Source organism: Neovison vison, chromosome 11 (genome assembly GCF_020171115.1).
Source record: "Neovison vison isolate M4711 chromosome 11, ASM_NN_V1, whole genome shotgun sequence".
NCBI lineage: Eukaryota > Metazoa > Chordata > Mammalia > Carnivora > Mustelidae > Neogale > Neogale vison.
Genome location: NC_058101.1, coordinates 87,600,868 through 87,624,531, shown reverse-complemented (window position 1 = coordinate 87,624,531; position 23,664 = coordinate 87,600,868). Strand labels below are relative to the sequence as shown.

At 36.0% G+C, this 23,664-nt stretch overlaps 1 protein-coding gene across 1 annotated transcript in view; it reads left to right on the top strand.

Moving 5' to 3' along the window:
* SPATA5 (spermatogenesis associated 5) overlaps window positions 1-23,664 on the top strand; it is a 352,343-nt gene that overhangs the window by 17,025 nt on the left and 311,654 nt on the right. The window contains exons 8-9 of the mRNA XM_044224059.1: window positions 1,352-1,475; window positions 3,692-3,947. Coding sequence (XP_044079994.1) covers window positions 1,352-1,475; window positions 3,692-3,947 — 380 coding nt within the window. The remainder of the gene's footprint in view (window positions 1-1,351; window positions 1,476-3,691; window positions 3,948-23,664) is intronic.

Here is a 23,664-nt window from a genome sequence, read left to right as displayed (position 1 = left end):
GTGTATATATACCGTATCTCCTTTATTCACTTATCAGTTGGTGGACACTTGGGCTGCTTTCCTAATTTGGCTGTTGTAAATAATGCTGCTATAAACATGGGGGGGGCACATATCCCTTTGAATTAGTGTTTTTGTGTTTTTTGGGTAAATACCCAGTAGTGTGATTGCTGGGTTGTAGGGTAGTTTTATTTTTAACTTTCTGAGGAACTTTCTTAGTAGCTGCACCAGTTTGCATTCTGACCAACAGTGCATGAGGGTTCCTCTTCCTCCACATCCTCAAATACACTTGTTTTATGTGTTTTTGATTTTAGCCATTCTGACAGCTGGGGGGTGATAGCTCATTGTAGTTTTGATTTGCATTTTCCTGTTAAGTGATGTTGGGCTTCTTTGCATGTTGCCTGTTAGTCATCTGTATATCTTCTTTGGAGAAATGTCTGTTCATGTTTCTGTCCATTCAGTTGGATTGTTTGCTTTTTGGGTGTTGAGGTGTATCAGTTCTTTATACATTTTCGGTAGTAACTTTTACTGGATATGTCATTTGCAAGTATCTTCTTCCATTAATTTTGTTTGTTTCCTTTGCTCTGCAGGAGCTTTTTATTTGATGTAGTCCCAAGAGTTTATTTTTGCTTTTATTTCCCTTGCGTCAGGAAACATATCTAGAAAAATGTTTCTATTGCTTATATCAGAGAAGTTACTCCCTGTGCTCTCTTCTACGATTTTTATAGTTTCAGGTCTCACATTTAGTTTTTTAATCCATTTTAGATTTTTTTCTTAAAGATTTCATTTATTTATTTGACAGAGAGATAGAGAGTTTACAAGTAGGCAGAGTGGCAGGCAGAGGGAGAGGGCGAAGCAGGCTCTCCACTGAGCAGAGAGCCTGATGTGGGGCTTGATCCCAGGATTCTGGGATCAGACCTGAGCCAAAGGCAGCCGTTTAACTGACTGAGCCATCCAGGCACCCCTAGATTTATTTTTGTATATGATTAATTTTCATTCTTTTGCATGTGCATTTCAATTAAAAAATTAAACGTTATGGACATTGGGGAGGGTATGTGCTTTTGGGTAAATTGGAAGGGGAGATGAACCATGAGAGACTATGGACTCTGAAAAACAATCTGAGGGGTTTGAAGTGGCGGGGGGGTGGGAGGTTGGGGTACCAGGTGGTGGGTATTATAGAGGGCACAGCTTGCATGGAGCACTGGGTGTGGTGAAAAAATAATGAATACTGTTTTTCTGAAAATAAATAAATTGAAAAAAAAATTAAACGTATTCAGTTTCAACTGAAATGCAATCAATCAAATTTAAAAATTAGGTGTATTTTAAAGAATTTATTTTACTTGTTTGTTTTTAGGCACCCATCAATTATTTTTATTGATGAGCTGGATGCACTTTGTCCTAAAAGAGAAGGGGCTCAGAATGAAGTGGAAAAGAGAGTGGTAGCATCGCTGTTAACATTGATGGATGGTATTGGTTCGGTAAGTATAGCACCAGTATCGACTGTGTAAGAAAGGGTTGGCTCCTAATAATATATGTATGTAGTAGCAAAAACTATTAAATATGTCTGAGTTTTGGGGTATTCTAGGGTAGGGAATAATATTAGCCATAAAAACTAAAGGAAGGACCCATAAAATAATTTTCTTCAGCAGATATCTTAGTAACTTCTAGGAGGATATACTGCCATGTTTTTCTAGCATATAAAATAATAATATGCATTGATGGATTTTTTTTTTGGTAGTAATGATATTTTAATATCATTAAAATTTCTTAAGTCTTATATTCGCATGTAAAAATGGATTCTTTTAAGGCTTTAAGTTGGACAAGTCAAAGAAATGAGTGAGAATAATGGAAAATATGTTTGTACAACGTTTAAAAAGAATCTATCCATGTTACCAGATTCTCTGATAGGGATACACTCGCATATTAATAAAAACTATGTGCTGATTGTGAAAGGAAGATCCATAGGAGTATGACAGGAATGAAGAAGAATTCTCTCAGACCCCTGACAGCCATTTGCCAGAATACTTTTCTTATTCTGGATTGTAAATAACTCATTTTTTAGAGTCATGTTAGAACCAAAAGAAATTTTAGAACTCATGTGGTCCCAAACCCTCTTTTTGCACATCCAACAACTGGACAGTTGACACTTTCTGATTTTTACTATCTATTGGTAGAAACTAAACATGGGAAAATAATGTGAAGGTTGGGTTTTAAGTCTCCATTATTTGTTAACATGTGTTACAGTTTTTTAAAAATTATTTATTTTAGAGAGCATGCACAAGTGCTCGTGAGCACATGTGCACAGGCAGGGGGAGGGGCAGGGGGAGAGGGAGAGAGAACAATGTTAAGTAGACTGCCCACCGAGCATGGAGCGCAGTGTAGGGCTCAGATCCACAACGCATGAGATCATGACCTGAGCCACAGTCAAGAGTTGGCCACTCAACTGACTGAGCCACCCAGATGCCCCAATATGTGTTACAATTTTAAGTGTAACAGAAGACTTGATACCTGAGGGAGGCTGGATGACCACCTGGTTCTCAGTCTTGGTGCACTAATTTGGTGTGATTATGTCCCAGGTTTGGTTCTCAGCCCTTAAAAATTGGAGTCTTCAGTGATGCTAGTATGTTGGAGGTGGCAGGGCTCTGAGGACTGCACCTCCATAACAACACTAACAAGAGACATACATAAATTGGGATGCCAGTTTGTCCATTTGCAATAAGATGTAGAATCATTAAGCCAATCACATATCTTTGTTTATGGATGACTCTTTCCACCTTGAAGGCAAATATGTATGGAGAGCTATATCATAATTAGAAGAGTTCTGGTGAGTATGAGATCGGATGGAAGGCTTTATTTTGGAGGCTATTAATTGCTGCCTCTTTCTCTGCTGCCGGGATAGGTCTGTGGTATACTGGTGGTTTTGCCTGTGGGCAGGACTGGAAGCATGTGACATGGATGTTAGTATGAAAATGCTTAAGGGCCATTGATTCTAAATTCATAACTTACAGATTTTTGTAATCTATGCATTTTCTGTTAGCACAGCCAGTATAAGTGAATAGGTTTGAGTTCCCTTACTTTGAATTACGTGTCAGTTAATTTTGTGCCTGTGAGATTATACATGGGTCATCAGAATAAAATGTTGGATAACTTTCACAGATGGCTGATCAGTATTATAGTTCTTTATAACTTGTTCCAAATGTCATTCCTACGTGAAAAATCCATATATATTCAAGGATGGCTGATGCTCAGGTGTTGGTTCCATCGTCGTCTATATTTCTAGAAATTTAAACATTTATCAGAATAAAAAAAAGTACAGTCCACATGTGAATAATATTTTTTAAACAACTGTGTAATAGAGCCTTGTTCTATTTGAATAATATGCAGGTTTGCCTTCAAGTAGGGGAAAAGGCCAACTTAGAGTAAAACAACTATATGGTAGGATATTATGAAAATGATGACGTTTAGATACCAAAAATGGGAGAGACATCACTTATAGTTGGAAAGGTATGTAGTGGAAAACTTTCTAGGTGAGGGAGTATTTAGGCTGAACTTAGACAAATGGGGGATGAGTAATTAAAGTCTGAAGGATAAAACTTAACAGCCTGGACACTTAGAATCTTGTTTATGTAGCCAGTGCCTATATACATATTGCTTTTAGATGAATGTGTAATTTATTCTCATTTTATTTTGTAAGGAAGGAAGTGAAGGACAAGTGTTGGTCCTTGGGGCCACAAATCGCCCTCATGCCTTAGATGCTGCACTTCGAAGACCTGGACGATTTGATAAAGAGATTGAGATTGGAGTTCCTAATGCTGCAGATCGGCTAGATATTCTCCAGAAACTGCTTCAAAGGGTACCCCATTTGCTCACTGAATCTGAACTGTTACAGCTGGCAAATGGTGCTCATGGGTACGTTGGAGCAGACTTGAAAGCCTTGTGTAATGAAGCAGGTGAGAGTGCTTTGGTACTGTCTGTATTGATGGGCTTCATAAATCTGGTTTATTTGCATACTTATTTCTTAATAGAAATAGCTGATATTTTTCCTAATCATAAGATATGTATTTATTGAAAACTAGATAATTCAGAAAACTATAAAAAAGAAATAAAAATCACTCATACCTCCCGAAAGTGACCACTATAATAGCACACCTCCTTTCACACTTTTCCTAAGTACACACAGACACACACATACACATATATCATCAGATGCATTTATGGCAGTATCGACAATGACTATTTATTGATACTGTGCTGTGGAAATTAGGGAGAAGAGCCTACAGGTGGATCAGAATTTCGTTAAAGGAGCAGCTTTGTATTTTTTGAAGTGCTGAAAAAGTACTTAGCAAAATCTAAGAATTCTATGCTGCAGAGATTGTGATGGTGATGTTTAAGTCTGAAAGTGTATAAGGGCTGTGAGTTGACTCTTTGACTTTAAGAACGTCACTATGGCGTAAACAGTCTTTGCTTTGGAAGCCCTTAGGATCTTTTAACATTTTTGTAATTTTTCAGAGTAATTTTAACTGTGAAAAATGTTGTGCCCATGAAAAATCAGGGCAGTTTTTATAAGCTATTGAAATATTTCATCAGGTAAATAAGTATTTACTGAAAAAAAAAATCTGATTGTTGTTTTTGTTTTTGTTTGTTTGTTTTTTGGTCCTAAGAGAATGTGTTTATTTTTTGTAACCTGTAAAGGCTGGGCATATACCTCAAAGCATACCTGGTTTGCCAGTAATCCTAGGTTCCTTAAATTTATTACCTTGGGTATATATTTCTAGGTCCTTTTATACTTTAGAAGAAATTTTTTTCAGTTGTTGTGTTCTGTTGTTTCAGTTTGTGACCTATCCAACATTTTCAAAAGGTTAAGTTTTAAAAAAAGTTTAGCCCCTTTAGGTAATGGAAGAAATGGAATTCTTGAGTTGGAGCTTTAGTTATTTTAGAGATTTAGTATAGAAATATGGTAACTTCTTCCAAATTATGGATTCATAGTTAATATAGTAGGCTTTAAAAACCCTTCCTTTAGTCCTTTAATCTTTCTAGTCTGGCTCGATATATGCAGAGAAGAGAATATAGAACAAAAAACAGGTTGGGAAAGAAAACCTGGAAGGGATAGTTAGGGTTCTTCTTTTTTTTTTTTTTTTTCTTTCCTTTTTTTAAAAGATTTTATTTATTTATTTGAGAGAGAAAGAGAGCATGGTGGGGGTTGGGGAGGGCCAGAGGGAGAAGCAGACTCCCCATGCTGAGCAGGGAAACTGACATGGCACTCCATCCTGGGACTCCAGGACCATGACCTGAGCCGAAGGCAGTCGCTTAACGAACTGAGCCTCCCAGGCACCTGATATTTAGGGTTCTTTGAATATCTTACTCTTGGTGGAGAAAATCAATTTTGTTTTATTCTTTTTGACCATTATCACAGTTTCCATGTTAGAGGTTTTACAGATGGGAGAAACCATAGGTTATGTAGATTACAAGGCAAAAAAAATTTTTTTGGTGCATTTTGGCCTAGGATTCATTCTTTAGTATCTTTTATAAGATTTTTCTTAATTTCTCATATATTTCATGCACTCTGGAAGGCTCTGGGATTCTTACTGTTCAGAAACATACAGTCTAATGAAGGAAAGAGATTTGTGAATAACTACTTACACAGTGAAATATGTATTCATAAAACTATGGAGAATGCAGTGACTTTCTCTATGGGGAAAGGAAATGCTATGGTTATTCAGAAATAGCCATATCTAAGAAGAAGCTTAAAAAAAAGCTCTACATGCAGAATGAGGGGGGTGAGAATGTGGGAAAGGGTAAACATTTTTTCCACTGATCCTCACACCAACCCTGTGATATAAGTATCAGATAGACTCGAGAGAGGTCTCACAGCTGGTAGGAGGCAGAGCTAGGATTTAAACTTAAGGTCATTTTATTCCAATCTAGGCTCTGCATCAGAATTAAATCCTAAAAGAAATTTTTGTCAAAGTGGTGGAAGGCTTTTTTGATTTAATTTTTTATTTCAAAGGTAAGTATGTCCATAAATTTTGTCCTAAGACATTAAGGGGAAATGTGATAATGTAAATTTACATACCAGATATAAATAAACCATCTGCTTTCATGGGCACTGTAGTACCCCCAAGATCTTTAGGAGCATAACAAGAAAAGTTGAGAGATTCTACCTTTTACTCTCTTCTATTACTTGAAAAAGTTGTGAAAGGATCAGAAGGAAAGATGGAGAGGGGTCTCCACCCTGTAGATAGATGGATGGGTAGGTAGGTATCTGGGGTATACTTGGCAAATACAAGTAGCAAATAAATATTAATAGTAATATCAAATTATCAATATTGAACTGATCTTCTTTTTTCCTCTAGTCTAGCAATGAATTGGTTTATGAGAACATAGTTTTTAAAAAGATTAGCATTATAATTAAAGTGTCCAGTAAGGAAAGTATGTGGTTTTGTGTATACTGTCTTAAATACTTACATATGTTGTGTTATGTAGCATCATTCCATATATATAGCAGAATACAGTTTAAGAACAGTGCACTATTTCTGAAAATAAATAAATTGGAAAAAAAAAAAGAACAGTGCACTAGAATTTTTTGCAAGGCATTTTTCTAAAGAAGCAGAGAATATAGTAGAAAATGGAAAAGTAGAGTTGGACAAACCCGCTTTTAAAATCAGGCTTGTGATCCTTGGACATGTTCTTTGCCTTATCTGGGCCCTAGTTTTCTCTATGGGTAGATTTAGGTGGTTTTTGCAGATGATATGTAAGTGCCCTTGTAAATATGACATTCCCTAGATATAAGGGAGAAAGAAAGGGGGGAGATTTTAAAAAAAAGGATAGGAAGGATTAGAAGAAGGAAAGAGGAAAACAAATACCCAAGTTATTTACTAAATGTGACCTGGCCTCATTAGCTACCTTCTTCATACACCTGGCCTTCCTGCCCTTTATTTTGTACCTGTTTTTCTGAATAACTTAAGTGACTAGTCAGGGCTTTCTCCCACAGCATTCTTAGAGATAATGCCACAAAGCAGACTCTTGTTAATTGTGAAATAAATTGCATTTTCTCATTGAAACAAATTTATAATTTCTGCCTATAGACTTGACATGAGTAAATTATAAATTTGGTAATAGTGCAACTCAAAAGGAAAGATAAACCAACTCTAAAACTCAATAAGCATTAAAAATAGTAGAATTATTTCAGACACCCAGACATACCTGGGTGTCTCAGTTTGTTAAGCAACTGCCTTCAGCTCATGTCATGATCCCAGGGTCCTGGGATCGAGCCCCAAGTCGGGCTCCCTACTCTGGGTAAGGGGAGGGGTCTGCTTCTTCCTCTCCCTCTGCTGCTCTGCCTGCTCGTGCTCTCTCTCGTTCTCTCTGACAAATTAATGTTAAAAAAAAAAAAAAGAATTACATCCCAAATTCTATAGAATAGGCATAAGTGTATCCTACATATTGAACACACAGAGATATCTCCATATATTATGATGGGTATATTGAGCATAGGAAGAATAAACTCAGTTCTGTGGTAAATTTGAGCTAATCTCCTAGGTTTAAATAAAAAGAATTGAGCACTTAATATTGCATCCTACTTAAATTTAGAGGGGCAATTAGAAAATAATTGGAATGCATCTCTGTCTTTTAAAATGACCACTTAGGAAAGTTTGAATTGTTGCCAGTTGTTGTTGTTGTTTTAAGCATGTTAAGTTTTCTTGGGTAAGTAGAAGCAGTTGCAATCATTACATTGACCTTAGAATTATACACAAAGTTAGAATCACTGTTTTTTAAAAAAGAGTCATGGTAATATCTTAATATTTGGAAGTAGCAGTAATAACTTCTGGCACGTAGTAAGTGCTCAATAAATATTTGATCTGAGAAATCCATGTGAAAGCTGGGAGACATAATCAGACTAATTACCACCCCACTGCCCCTACAGATCAATAAAAATGTTTATTAACCTGAAAGTTGAATCAGTTTTGTTTTTAAACCCCTAGTGAGATTCATCTCTCTCTCTCTCCTCTGTTGGCCTTCACAAGTCCCTGTCTGTGTTGAGGAAACAACTCCAAGTGGTTCTTGCTACCTTTATAGGTAGCAGTAAATAAGGTATTAGTGTTTTGTGATGCCTAAATCACTGCTGCTATTTTTTTTTTTTTTTTGAACATTCCAGTCTATTTTTAGCTTTCCACTGACAAGATTTCTCAGCCATGGCTCTGACTGTAGACTTTGTATTTTGTTTAAAACCAGTGCTTTTCAAGGGGCGCCTGGGTGGCTCAGTGGGTTAGGCCGCTGCATTTGGCTCAGGTCATGATCTCAGGATCCTGGGATCGAGTCCCGCATTGGGCTCTCTGCTCAGCGGGGAGCCTGCTTCCTCCTCTCTCTCTCTCTCTGCCTGCCTCTCTGCCTACTTGTGATCTCTCTCTGTCAAATAAATAAATAAAATCTTTAAAAAAAAAAAAAAACAGTGCTTTTCAGGAGGTGTTTTCAGTGTTAACCAGTTGTGCTGTGTTTACAGCTTGAGAATGTCCACTGGCATATCTGGGAAGGAAGGCACTTTAACATCCAGATTTGTGAGGACAGTGAAGTAGTCTAGCTCCAGGAGATATATTTCTGAGTATATGAATCAATTCTGTCTCTATTATTTAATCGTCTCCATGAAATCCACATTCATTTCATATGTTCTCAGTTCAGGGTGGATCATTTGGAGCAGAGGTTCTCAGACTTTATCATGTATCAGAATCACCTGCAGAACTCAGTAAAACAGATTGCTGGGTGAGCTCCACCTCCCCGAGTTGCTGATTCAGTCTTGGCCGCTGCTTGTGAATCCTGACAAGTTCCCAGCTGATGCTGTTGGTCTGGGGACCACACTTTGAGAGCCACTAACTTAGGACATTGGTTTTTTTTTTTTTTTTTTAAAGATTTTATTTTATTTTTTTGAGAGACAGAGATCACAAGTAGGCAGAGAGGCAGGCAGAGAGAGGGGGGGAAGCAGGCTCCCCGCCGAGCAGAGAACCCGATGCGGGGCTCGATCCCAGGATTCTGGGATCATGACCCGAGCAGAAGGCAGAGGCCCAACCCACTGAGCCACCCAGGCGCACCAGGACATTGGTTCTTAAATGTCATACATCAGGTTCTCCTGGGAAGCTACACGCACATTCCCTCTTCATATTAATTAAGGGAAGTAGGGAACTGGAGCCAGTATTTATGTTTCCCTGCTGATTTTGAAGCAGCCAGTCTTGCAGTTGCCTGTGAGCAAATTTTCTAAATTACTGGTTTAGGCCAGTAGTTCTCCAGTTTAAACCTGTCTAAGAAGTACTTGTAGAGCTTGTTAAAACACAATTCTGGGCCCCATCCTACTGGTTCGTTAAGTCCAGGTGGGACCCAAGGATTTGCGTTTCTGTCATGTTATGGGAGATACCAGTGCTTAGGTGCAGGGGCTATATTTGGAGAAGCAGTGATCTTGGCCTACAAACCCTAATTTTTGGAGACTCTGTAACTGATTTAAATAACTGGATAAATTTAGAGACTGTAAATCTCTGCCATCCTCTGATAGTGTTGAGTTTTTCCCAGAGTTTTTATGTGACAGTAATGTACTATTCTGAACTATAGTCATTCAACTCTCCTTCTAGGAAAATAAGTGTTTAGGTTTGTCTTGGAGGTACATTACCATATAATGGTTCTGAATAAAACTTAAAAATAATTCTGAAAGATAGGAAAGCCACAGTTAAGGAAACAGTTGAGAATTAACAAGCATACAAATAAAAATATAGACATATGTGTTTCCTAGAACATTTGCTTGCTTAAGATTTGTGGACCTGTGTGTTCTTTGAGTTTTTTGTGCATTGCCTGTCTGATGGTTTTCCTTCTTCCTGGACTGCCTTCTAGTCAGAGCAATCTTGCCCTTTTTAATAAAGGGTGGGACACAGATGTCTAATAATAGCATACATTGAAGTGATTCAGAATTTCATATAACCTAAGTGGATTATGTTTCCCATTTTTTGGTAATCTAATGGTTGTTTGTGGGATACTAATACAAAAGATCAAAGTTCCTATCGAATATATTTGTTTGTGCATGCTTTTTCAGAGTCTAGAAGGTTTACAATCTATTCCATAGTTTGTGAGAGTCATACTACACTTGTACTACAGTTGTGCTTATCTCAATTTTTCTAATCTTTCATTCCAATGTTACTAAATATTTTCTGTATCTTTTAACTTGTTTCCATATGAATGTGAAAATTGGAAATACTGCAGTACTTTCAACACTTGGGTCTTTTATCTGAGCAGATACAATGTTTAATGTTGAGAGTTGGGTGTGAAAGTTATTTTCAAATGTTATTTTTTTAATCATTAATTTTTGAGCTAGAGTGTGGTGTGATATGTTGTGACTTGTCCAAAAGCCTAATGTTTTGTAGCTCACCTTTTTAAGCAAAGAGCAGCTGCATTTTGAAATGTTTTATTTCAAGTGGACAAGTTGTTTACAAGCTCAACTCAGACACATCCTGACATTTAATATCTGTATTTGTATTCTTCCTGGGATTAGTCTGCCTTTCTAATTAATTAGTTGCATAGCCTTTTATTAATTCCTTCAAAATTTATAATGTTTTAAATTAACAGGATAGATAAGCATACCACACTTTTTTGGAAAACATGAAATGTTAATTATGTAGCAGAGACATGAATTATATAAACTCTGCTGAATGTTAGAAGATGCTTAGCAACAATGTTTTCCAAATATAGGGATTTATTATAAACTTATCCTTCTAAGGCTGCCTGTGCCATTTCAGGAGAGTGAATATAAATAGAACTTGATTTCTTTAAGAAGTGGACTCACTCAGTCATTTTGTTTACAGTGAAAGGAAGTACTTGCTTCACATTCTAAGAATTTATCTTTCGCATCCTTGTTGATTACACATCATTTCAACATGTTCATACCAAATATTTGGGCCTTGATAAGATAGCATCACATACAGGAAAAATTAAAAGTCTTATTTAAACAATGATTTTGTCATTATTACTGTTAAGTGGGGCTGGTCACAATACTGAGTCTAATTACTATAACATAACTTTTTTTGAGGTGGAAAATTTGATCTGTCTTATACCAGAATTCTGAGTTATTTTTATCTTTTATTCCCCTCTCCCACCCTTCACTAGCTTATTTTAACAGGAGTTTATGGAAGATCTACTATGTACGAAGTATGCAACAGTCCAGCTCTTATGCAAGGATTTTTCTAAAATTTTCCACCATTTTTTGAATTCTGCTAATGTTGTTTTCTAAGTTAGAATTAAAATATTGATTCTGCAAAAATTCAGTATTTTTAAATGAAGTTCAGGGAAGTGATGGTGTTTTGTGGAAAGCTTATGATGAGCTATGAGCTGTAGATTCAAATGCTACACTACTCATTTAATTTCTAAAATTCTGTTTCCTCACCTGCTAACCAGGGATACCGTATTTTTTTAAGAGTTCTTACGAGGTTTAAAAATGTAATATGGCTGCAGTAGTCATGATTTATACAGAATCTCATATTGTCACTTTCTCTCTTTTAAAAAAAATTCATATTTTGTGTGTATTTGTTTATTCCTCTGGTGGATGCTTATTTGAATTTTGGTAGTACTGGTATTTTATGAAGTATTCTTGGTTATCCTAGTACAGGAGGTGTTAGGGAAGCTGTCAGGGTCCTTTACCTTGCTGGAGAAGTAATTTTTCCTGAATTTGTATCAGTAAAAGTCTGCAACAAATGCAACCTGTAGATAATTTGATAGGACTTGTTTTGGGGTCCTCCCTGACAGATTTTCTTGCTGAACTTGGAAGCTCTCATGTCATACATAGGCAGGGTCATGGTCTCTTCCCTCTCCCCATCCCCATGTGAGTCTGCTGCAGGCCTGCAGTAGAGCAACAAAATTAAATCAATGTATCATGATCATCACTGTAAGTAATGCATTTTGTAATGGATCATATCCTTATTCATTATTGTAGCTTGGTAGATAAGCAGTAATTATGCAGTGTAAAATCTCATGAAACAATGAATTTTCTCCTCTGTTTTGTAATTATGAAATGTAGTGATAGTTTTATTTGTGATGTTATGAATGACACTGCATAAATACTGATTATTTTTTATAAGAGGTATAATTTTTTTTTTTTGTCAGTGAATTGGGTATCTTAATATTACTTTTGCTCTTCATTTGAAATGAGTGGAGCCGAATGGTTTGTTTCAGAAAAACAGGTGGTAGTTTTGATTCTGTTTAAGCTCTCAGTAATACATTTACTTCACTAGTGGAAACTTTTCCGAGTTGCCTTGCCAAGACTATAAAAGTAGGAAACTTGAGGAAAGGTTTTCTTCCTAATTAAAGCAATCACAGAAATAAAAAAATCAGTCTGTCTAAGTAAGTTATTTCTAAGAGCTATTTTTTATTTTTTTTAATTCTTTTTCAGATCCTGTCAGTTTCATTTTCAAAATTTATTCAGAATTTGAGCTTTAAAAAAAAATTTAACTGTTTCCATGCTCTTGTCTGGACTGTGGTGTTACTTGCTTCCTACCCAGTCTGTCTTCCATGCCCCACCCTTTCTTATCCTTGCATTGTCTGAGGTTCAGAACTTTGAACTGCAGACTTTGGAGATGAGGAGAGTTTTGGTTAGAGATAGGAACTTGGGAGTGGTCAACAGTTAGGTTGTGACTGAAGCCATTGAAATGAATGAAATCACTTAGCGTGAGTGAAATTCAGACATTTATTCATTTATTGAGCCAGAGACTGCTCTGGGTGCTAGGGCTTCCTCAGTGAACAAGAAAGACTTGGACCCTGTCTTAGAGCTCAGAGTGTACAGGCAAGTACTGCAGAGTAACAGGTAATCATGGTACCTGTGTGTGTTGGGTGTTTGTGAGTGATCAGGGAGGTTTTAGAATGCTGATAAGGAGAGTAGAGGGGTCCTGGGGAATACCACCATTCAGTGGTTGACTTGTTAGAAAAGATCTGGTATAGGAGACTGGGGAGTGGCCAGGAGATGGGAAAAGAACTGAAAGAAAGTGGTGACTCAAATGAGAGAAGATTGCAGAGAGGAAGCAATTAGAATTAATTTTGTGTTAGTTACCACTAATCCAATGTGGTAGCCATTGCTTGAAGTGCCTTACACATATTAATGCATTTTTTACTCACCACAACCCTTATAAGGTTATTTTCATTTTATAGGTGAGGAAACTTAGGTCGGAGAGGTTAAGGAATTTTCCTAAACTCACATAGAGAATAAGTAGTGGAACTAGGATCAACAATATTAGAGATCACAGTGATATCGATTGCTTAGTTTCTTACCTGGGAAATGGGGGCCTTGTAAGAGAATAGTTCTAGTGGGGTCCTGTGGCTAGCCACTAGACTGTGATAAATTGAAGGGTGATTAAAAGTGGAGAAACAGAAATTGTGCTTGTGAATTACTTTTTCAGTTTAGAGTTTTGTACCTTCCATAAAAGAGTCCTGAATATAGTTGGCCTCCCCTCTGCCTTTGCCACATCTGTGCCCCCTTTTCCTCCTCATCTCAGGTTATATTCCATCATTATTTTTCTGGTTCCTCTTCTCCGACCTGGGCCTTGCTCTAGTCCACCAAGCCATAAATCTTCAGCCTGTATTGGCTTAAGAATTGTGCTGTAGTCAACTATCTCTCTCTCTTTTTTTTTTAACCCAACAGGTTATAACGTTGATAAGTCAATTAAGTAAATAATTTGATATTAAAAATTTAACTGAACACTATATTTTTAGGAAATTTTGTTAAACCTGGGACTGGTGAAGTGAATTAATCTTGATGTTTTAGAACTACAAGACCCTCTCAGAAATCATTAGTACATTTCCTTGGCTCAGGGTTCAGATCTTAAGACCAGTATTCCTTCTCTAGTCCCATTACATTTTTTTTAAGATTTTTTTTTTTTTTTTGACAGACAGAGATCACAAGTAGGCAGAGAGGCAGGCAGAGAGAGAGGAAGGGGAGCAGGCTTTCTGCCGAGCAGAATGCGGGGCTGGATCCCAGGACCCTGGGATCATGACCTTCGCCTAAGGCAGAGGCTTTAACCCACTGAGCCACCCAGTCACCCTGTCTAGTCCCATTACTTTTAAAAGCAACTTTGAAAGTAATAGTAGCTTCAGAATAGACCTGGCTTCTGTGATCAGCTTATGTTACACCAATCACTTGAAGTGTAAATAAAACAAGAGCCACAATACCTTCTTTGAGGGTATTTATTTGATTTCTATTAATGCAGTGAGAAATGGAACTCTCTCAGTGATATATCAAGTGATACTTATCACCTTTTCTGTACTTAATATTGAGTTGAGGGAGAGTAAAGATTCCAGATAAAATAGAAATTTTCTATAGTTTGGATATTTTGAAGAAAATGTATTTTGAAAAAGGAAACTTAGATTTATTATAGTTGCTTTCAGTCTTCATGTGCCTGAGGAAATTTTACGCTTAACTTTTATAATTTAAATCTGACATCCAGATGCCATGTTTCACGTTACTTTGTCATATAACTAAATGTCTGTAGGGTAGGTAATATTCTAAAAAGCATTATTATTTCTGTGATCAGTCTAAGTTCATTGTTAGTTTCCAGTGAAGGAACTTAATTGCAGTCTCAAAAATAATTTTATTTAGTAAGCACTGGGTATAAAATTGTTGGATTCCATATGTGTAGGGCAAGATGATGTTTGTTGATTGAATTTGGAGCAGATGGTTTTGAAGAACATGAATTTAGAGTAATTGCTCTTATCCGGATGTGATTATCTCTGGATAGTGATGCAGAGCTTGAGGGGGAACATGTTTTAGACTGGAAAGAATGTGTTGGCATTAGGCTTGCCTGAGGCATTTTGACTTTTCTTCATTGTGTCTTGTTTTCCATTCTCAAAACTTTTAAGAGCATTGGAAAATAAAGTAATTAAAACAAAATGACAAATTTATTGTTTAATTAACTACACCTGTTTTTTGGTCTCAAAGTTGTGTTTTTTAAGAACATAGATGTACTGCTTCTGTTTTTGTTTACATTTTAAAAATTAACTCTAAACTTAGTAAGAAAAAGAAATGTCATAGATTGCTTGCCCTAAGCTATATTCACTGATGGTGTACATCTGTCCAATTGCTCCTGTAGTTAATTGTGTTCTACTGGTTCATAAAAATACATGTATTTTAAAAAATTTAATTTCTTGGCATAGATTCTAGTATGGCCTCATTAGGAATGGTTGATGTCCAGTCATTTAAGCTTAGCATCATAGAATTTTAAAGCTGAAAAAATAATTTGGATAAAGTATATTTTATTTTTTCCATTTAGTAAGTGAGATAACATATGACCAAAGAGGCTAAGTTTTATGTAAAGTGACACTCACGCTAGTGGCAGACCTATGACCACAGAGAATTGGTTGCATTAATATGATAGCTCTAGAGATGTTTAAATTTTGCAACCTCTGATATACATTTAACATTTAATTCATGTAAATTCTGTTTCAACTTGTACATTATTTTCAAAAAGCATTTGTGTAAAATACAGTAGCTCTATATAGAGTTAGAGTCGTGGAACATTAGATTGCGAAAGAATTGGAAGGTCTATGGCAGGAATTACATGGATCTCTTAAGTTTTTATAGCTTTTGCAAATTTATTATTTTCCATATTGTTTTTTTTCCCATTTCTGACAGTATGGCATGTTGTCTTAAATATCTGCAAACAAATTAATAAAGATGGATTTAGGTTTATCTAAGCCACTTTTTTTATATTTCTAGGTGTGAATTCTTTTAAGGTCAGAGATTTTATCTTTTATTGTTCTACAGGGCCTTATAATCTCTAAAATTATGCTCATTCTTGTCCCTGGGTTTCGTGTATAGTATTCCCTCTGCCTTGAATACTCTGTAGCCTCTGTGACCTCAATTCTTACATTAACAGTTTAACATCAGCTCATTTTCAGGTCTGCGTATTGAGGTAATGAGGTTGGACCCACATTTTAGTCTCTCTTCATTTGTGAAATAGAAAAATATACTAAATGATTTCTCTGAATGTTGTCTATCTCTGAACTGTTACTAATCCCACAAAACTGGGTTAGATATCCCTGATATGTTTTTGTACCTCTTTGTTCTTTCCACTCATACTATTCCACACAGTTTATAATAGTTGTTATTATGTGTCTTCTCTATTAGACTGTTAGACTATGAGAGGCTTATCTGCTTGTTGCTCTTGTGAACTCTTACATGAAAGAGCTCAATACATTTGTTGAATAAATTATGTTTAGGAGGTACTTGGTGAATGAATATTTTGAATGAGTGACTAGATTAATTAAAATTGAAGAAAAGTGAAGGGGTAACTTGTGGTAGATGGATGTATATTTTCTGTGAATATATGATATAATAAGTGAATTCATGATATAATATTTTAGTAGTTGCCTTATTTTAATATGAACTGTAACTGAATTGGCATGTAAGTAATGCAGGTATGGCATAGTGTTAGATGGAAATCAGCTTGGCTGCTTGGGTTTCTCTCTCCTTGTGTTCCTCCACACTCACTCTCTGTCTCTATCTGTTTCTCTTTCTCAAATAAATAAATCTTCAAAAAAAATCAGCTTGGTAGGCTACCCCCACACCAAACTGGATTTCGATTAGAATTTTTAAGTCTCTTGATCAATTTGGGGAGAATTAGAAAGTTGACATCTTTGCAGTCCATGAATATGGTAGATCCCCTCACTTATTTTAGGTCTTCAATTTCTCTCAAAGTTTTTTGTGAAGAAGCCTTGCATCATGTTCATTATATTTATTCTTAGGTATGTAGGGTTTTTTGAATATGGTTATAAGTGGCATCTTTTAAAATTTTACCTCATAGGGGCATCTGGGTGGCTCAGTCATTAAGTGTCTGCCTTCATCTTGGGTCATGATCCCAGGGTCCTGGGATCGAGCCCTGCATCGGGCTCCCTGCTCGGCAGGAAGCTTTCTTTTCTTCCTCTCCCACTCCCCCTGCTTGTGTTCCCTCTCTTGCTGTGTCTCTCTCTCTCAAATAAATAAAATCTTTAAGAAAAGGAAAAAAAGAAAAATTTACCTCATAGTTCTGTTTTTTTCTTTCACTGTTACCTAGGGAAAGTAAATTTTTGTGTATTGACTTTGTGTCTGCCTGTCTTGCTAAATTCACTTATTAGTCTTAATAGTGTATATGTAGATTCTTTGAGTTTTCTATGTATATAATTATGTTATAGCTTTACATGTGTTCAGTCTACTGATAATGAGTTTTATTTTATCCCTCTTAATCTCTATGCTTATTACTTATTTATTTTTTTAAAGATTTTATTTATTTATTTGAGAGAGACACAGCAAGAGAGGAAACATAAGCCGGGGGGGCGGGGTGTGGGAGTGGGAGAGGGAGAAGCAGGCTTCCGGCCAAGCAGGGAGTCTGATGCGGGGCTCCATCTCAGCACCCTGGGATCATAGCCTGAGCCAAAGGCAGACGCTTAACGACTAAGCCACCCAGGCACCCCTATTTCTTTTTGTGTCTTATTGCACTGGCTAAGATTTTTAATATCATCTTTAGTGTAAGTAATAAATTATTCTTATCTCATTCCTGATCCTAGGGAGAAAGTTTCTAGTATTTTGTAATTAAGAAATATATTCACTATCTTTTTTTTGTAGCTACTTTAGTAAAGAATTTCCATCTAGTCCTGTTTGGTTTTTGTAACTAACTGTTGATTTTTTTATGATTTACTTACCTGTGTCTTTTGAGATAATCATATTGTTATTTTCTAATAACGTGGAGAATGGTGTTCATTGATTTTTTCACATGTGAAAACAACTTCATATTCTTGGAACATAACCATTTTGTCCTGATGTATAATCCTTTATTTATGTTTTTATGGATGTTTTGTTTGGGATATTTGCATGTATGTTCATGAGAGAGATTCACTTACAATTTTGTTTACTTGTAGTGTACTCTTAAGATTTGAGTAACATGGCTATGTTGGCCTTATGAGTCAACTTGGGAATTGTTCTGGCTTTTATTTTTCTCTGGAAGAGTTTTTGTAAGCTTAGTTTTATAGTCATCCTTAAATACTTCTTAATATTTTCCAATGAAGCCATTTGTGTTTGGAATTTTGTCTGTGAGAAAAGTTTTAATTACAGAATAAATTTATTTAATAGCTTTTGGAATGTTCAATTAGGTACTCTTTTGTTTGTAGTTCTGATAAGCTTTTTTCTCCTAGAAATTTCTTCATGTAAATTTTCAAATTATTTGCTCAAGGTTATTCCAGGTATTCTGTTACTGGCTTTTCAATATCTGTAGGTTCTGTAGTGATGTCTTATTTTTCATTCTTAATATTGATAATGTGTCTTTTCTCACACTGGTGAAACCATGTCCTGATTCATCTGGCCAGAGGTTTATATGTTTTATTAACCTTTTCAGGGAATACAACTTTGGCTTTAATTTATAATTTTTTTCAATACAATTTAATACAATTTTAAAAAATACAGTTTTTAAAAATTGTATGTTTGTTTTCTATTTCATTAACTTCTTCATTGTTTCCCTCCTGCTATTTTTCTCTTTTGGTATATTTTATTGTTCATTTTATAGGATGAGCATCTCATTGACTGTCAGCCCTTTTTCTTTCCTAATATGTGCATTATGCCTGGCACTGTGTTTTTAGTACAGCTTTAACAGCACATTACAAATTCTCATGTTATATTTTCATTATTATTTTAGTTTTTAAAAATTATAATGTTTTATTGGATTTTTTTCTTTGACCCATGAATTATTTGGAAATTAATTAATTTCCAAATATTTAATGTATTTTTTGGTGTCTTTTTGTTACTGATTTTGATATTAATTCTTACTGTGGTCCCAGAACATATACTTTGATTTCTCTACTTAAAATACATAGACAGTTATTTTGTGTCTCAGCATACGTCAGTTTTGGTACATCTTCCAGATACACTTGAGAGCATGGATATTTTATTATTTTAGATTTTTTTAAAAATATATGCCAATTAGGCTAAATGGGCTAATTTTGTTTTTATACCTTCTGTAGATATGTATATTTATGTATTTATAAATGTATATGGGAAATATGTTAAAATCTGTAAGTTGAGTTGCTCGTTTGTCCATTTTACCTTTCAGTTCTACTTAATTTTGCTTTTTATGTTATGAGACTTTTGTTACTAGGCATGTATTAATATAGAATTTTATATAGTCTTGGTAGATTGACCCTTTTATTATCCTGAAATGTTTAGTAATACCTCTTGCTTAAAGTCTATTTGATAGTCTATATAGGAGCACTGTTTTATTTTTGTTTATGTTTGCATGGTAGTTTTTTCTCTATTTTTTTTTCAAGATTTTATTTATTTATTTGAGAGACAGAGAGAGAATGAGCATGAGCAGGGGAGAGAGGCAGAGTCCCCACTGAACCTGAAGCCTGATGTAGGGCCTGATTCCAGAACCCTTGGACCATGACCTGAGCTAAAGGCAGCCTGTTAACCAACTGAGCCACCCAGACACTGCCCCTCTCTATTCTTTTACTTTCAGTCTTTCCATCTTTGTATTTTTAGAATACATCTTTTATAAATGGCACAAATTTGGGTTTTATTTGTTTATTTTGGGACAGGGTATTTTTTAATCCATCTGTGCTGTCAGTCTTAATTCACATACATAATACATTTAAATTTGTGTGATATCTTAAATACTTAGATTTAATCTGCCTTCTTTCTGTTTGTCCTACCTTTTCTATGTTCCCCCCTCTTTGTTTTCTTGCCTTCTCTTGGAATAAGCAAGTATTTTTATTATTTTATCTCCCTCCTGTTATCTTTTTCATTACACATTTTAACTTGTTTTTCAGTGGTTATCCTACATATCATATTATGTCTCCTTGGCTTATTAGAGATTAAGGCAAGAATAGTACAAAAACTTTGGGAATACTTCGATTCTCTTTATTCCCAAACATTGTTGTTTTATACAGTTGTCATTCATTTATATTTGTCTATATATATGTTTAAGTTTGTCTATATACATGTTTAAGTTTGATGCTTCACCAGGAGGAGTCACAGAACTTAGCATGTAGTTATATTGACTTCTGTGATTCATTATAATGCAAAGGATACATGGTAGAGTCAACAAAGGGAAAAGGCACACGGGGCAAAGTGTGGAGGAAACCTGGTACATATTTCTAAGAGTTCTATCCCAGTGGCGTCACATAGGACATGTTTAATTCCTCCAGCAATGAGTTGAGACAACACGTATGAAATGTTGTCTACATGGATAATTCATTAGAGACCCAGTGCCTCCGGATCCACACAATGAATCAATTTTCCCATTTTTCAGTTACCAACTACTAAATATTCTATGCTTTCTTCACTGATTTATGATAGATTATCAGAGGTTTATTGTGTATTAAATTTCTATACGTATGGATCTGTCTCTGAACCCTGTGTCCTGTTGTGGTCTCTTTGGTTTTATGACTTTTACATGCTATTTTTAATAGTACTAATTACAATATATCTTACTATATGGTAAGATAAATCCTATCTATTTACTTGCATTATTGTTGACTTAGCTATGTATAGATCTTTATTCCTCAATACTATTTTTAGAGAAAGTTTATTCTGATTTACCAAAAATATACAATTGGTATTTTAATTGGAATTACATTTAACATAAATAGTGTTTTGAATGTAACAGACATTTTTATAGTATTGTCTTCCCATTCAAGAACCTGGAATTTCACTCTTGATTCATATTTTTCTCTTTATTAAAATGTCTTCATAGAGGTCTTAAATGTTTTTGATTAGGTTAATTCCTAGCTAATTTATCAATTTTGTGATTATTGCAAATGGTGTCTTTTTTTTAAATTGTATTTTAAATTTGCTCTTCTTGGTGTAGAGAAGTTTTTTTTTTTTTTTCCAATTTATTTATTTTCAGAAAAACAGTATTCATTTTTTTTTTCACCACACTCAGTGCTCCATGCAAGCCGTGCCCTCCATAATACACACCACCTGGTACCCCAACCTCCCACCCCCCCGACACTTCAGACCCCTCAGATTGTTTTTCAGAGTCCATAGTCTCTCATGGTTCATCTCCCCTTCCAATTTACCCAAAAGCACATATCCTCCCCAATGTCCATAACCCTACCCCCCTTCTCCCAACCCCCCTCCCCCCAGCAACCCACAGTTTGTTTCGTGAGATTAAGAGTCACTTATGGTTTGTCTCCCTCCCTATCCCATCTTGTTTCATGGATTCTTCTCCTACCCACTTAAGCCCCCATGTTGCATCACCACTTCCTCATATCAGGGAGATCATATGATAGTTGTCTTTCTCCGCTTGACTTATTTCGCTAAGCATGATACGCTCTAGTTCCATCCATGTTGTCGCAAATGGCAAGATTTCGTTTCTTTTGATGGCTGCATAGTATTCCATTGTGTATATATACCACATCTTCTTTATCCATTCATCTGTTGATGGACATCTAGGTTCTTTCCATAGTTTGGCTATTGTGGACATTGCTGCTATAAACATTCGGGTGCACGTGCCCCTTTGGATCACGTTTGTATCTTTAGGGTAAATTCCCAGTAGTGCAATTGCTGGGTCATAGGGCAGTTCTATTTTCAACATTTTGAGGAACCTCCATGCTGTTTTCCAGAGTGGTTGCACCAGCTTGCATTCCCACCAACAGTGTAGGAGGGTTCCCCTTTCTCCGCATCCTTGCCAGCATCTGTCATTTCCTGACTTGTTGATTTTAGCCATTCTGACTGGTGTGAGGTGATATCTCATTGTGGTTTTGATTTGTATTTCCCTGATGCCGAGTGATATGGAGCACTTTCTCATGTGTCTGTTGGCCATCTGGATGTCTTCTTTGCAGAAACGTCTGTTCATGTCCTCTGCCCATTTCTTGATTGGATTATTTGTTCTTTGGGTGTTGAGTTTGCTAAGTTCTTTATAGATTTTGGACACTAGTCCTTTATCTGATATGTCGTTTGCAAATATCTTCTCCCATTCTGTCAGTTGTCTTTTGGTTTTGTTAACTGTTTCCTTTGCTGTGCAAAAGCTTTTGATTTTGATGAAATCCCAAAAGTTCATTTTTGCCTTTGCTTCCCTTGCCTTTGGCGATGTTCCTAGGAAGATGTTGCTGCAGCTGAGGTCGAAGAGGTTGCTGCCTGTGTTCTCCTCAAGGATTTTGATGGATTCCTTTCTCACATTGAGGTCCTTAATCCATTTTGAATCTATTTTTGTGTGTGGTGTAAGGAAATGGTCCAATTTCATTTTTCTGCACGTGGCTGTCCAATTTTCCCAACTCCATTTATTGAAGAGGCTGTCTTTTTTCCATTGGACATTCTTTCCTGCTTTGTCGAAGATTAGTTGACCATAGAGTTGAGGGTCTATTTCTGGGCTCTCTATTCTGTTCCATTGGTCTATGTGTCTGTTTTTGTGCCAGTACCATGCTGTCTTGATGATGACAGCTTTGTAATAAAGCTTGAAGTCCGGAATTGTGATGCCACCAACTTTGGCTTTGTTTTTCAATATCCCTTTGGCTATTCGAGGTCTTTTCTGGTTCCATATAAATTTTAAAATTATTTGTTCCATTTCTTTGAAAAAGATGGATGGTACTTTGATAGGAATTGCATTAAATGTGTAGATTGCTTTAGGTAGCATAGACATTTTCACAATATTTATTCTTCCAATCCAGGAGCATGGAACATTTTTCCATTTCTTTGTGTCTTCCTCCATTTCTTTCATGAGTACTTTATAGTTTTCTGAGTATAGATTCTTAGCCTCTTTGGTTAGGTTTATTCCTAGGTATCTTATGGTTTGGGGTGCAATTGTAAATGGGATTGACTCCTTAATTTCTCTTTCTTCTGTCTTGTTGTTGGTGTAGAGAAATGCAACTGATTTCTGTGCATTGATCTTATATCCTGACACTTTACTGAATTCCTGTATAAGTTCTAGCAGTTTTGGAGTGGAGTCTTTTGGGTTTTCCACATAGAGTATCATATCATCTGCGAAGAGTGATAATTTGACTTCTTCTTTGCCGATTTGGATGCCTTTAATTTCCTTTTGTTGTCTGATTGCTGAGGCTAGGACTTCTAGTACTATGTTGAATAGCAGTGGTGATAATGGACATCCCTGCCGTGTTCCTGACCTTAGTGGAAAAGCTTTCAGTTTTTCTCCATTGAGAATGATATTTGCAGTGGGTTTTCATAGATGGCTTTGATGATATTGAGGTATGTGCCCTCTATCCTTACACTTTGAAGGGTTTTGATCAGGAAGGGATGCTGTACTTTGTCAAATGCTTTTTCAGCATCTATTGAGAGTATCATATGGTTCTTGTTCTTTCTTTTATTGATGTGTTGTATCACATTGACTGATTTGCGGATGTTGAACCAACCTTGCAGCCCTGGGATAAATCCCACTTGGTCGTGGTGAATAATCCTTTTAATGTACTGTTGAATCCTATCGGCTAGTATTTTGGTGAGAATATTTGCATCTGTGTTCATCAAGGATATTGGTCTATAGCTCTCTTTTTTGATGGGATCCTTGTCTGGTTTTGGGATCAAGGTGATGCTGGCCTCATAAAATGAGTTTGGGAGTTTTCCTTCCATTTCTATTTTTTGGAACAGTTTCAGGAGAATAGGAATTAGTTCTTCTTTAAATGTTTGGTAGAATTCCCCCGGGAAGCCATCTGGCCCTGGGCTTTTGTTTGTTTGGAGAT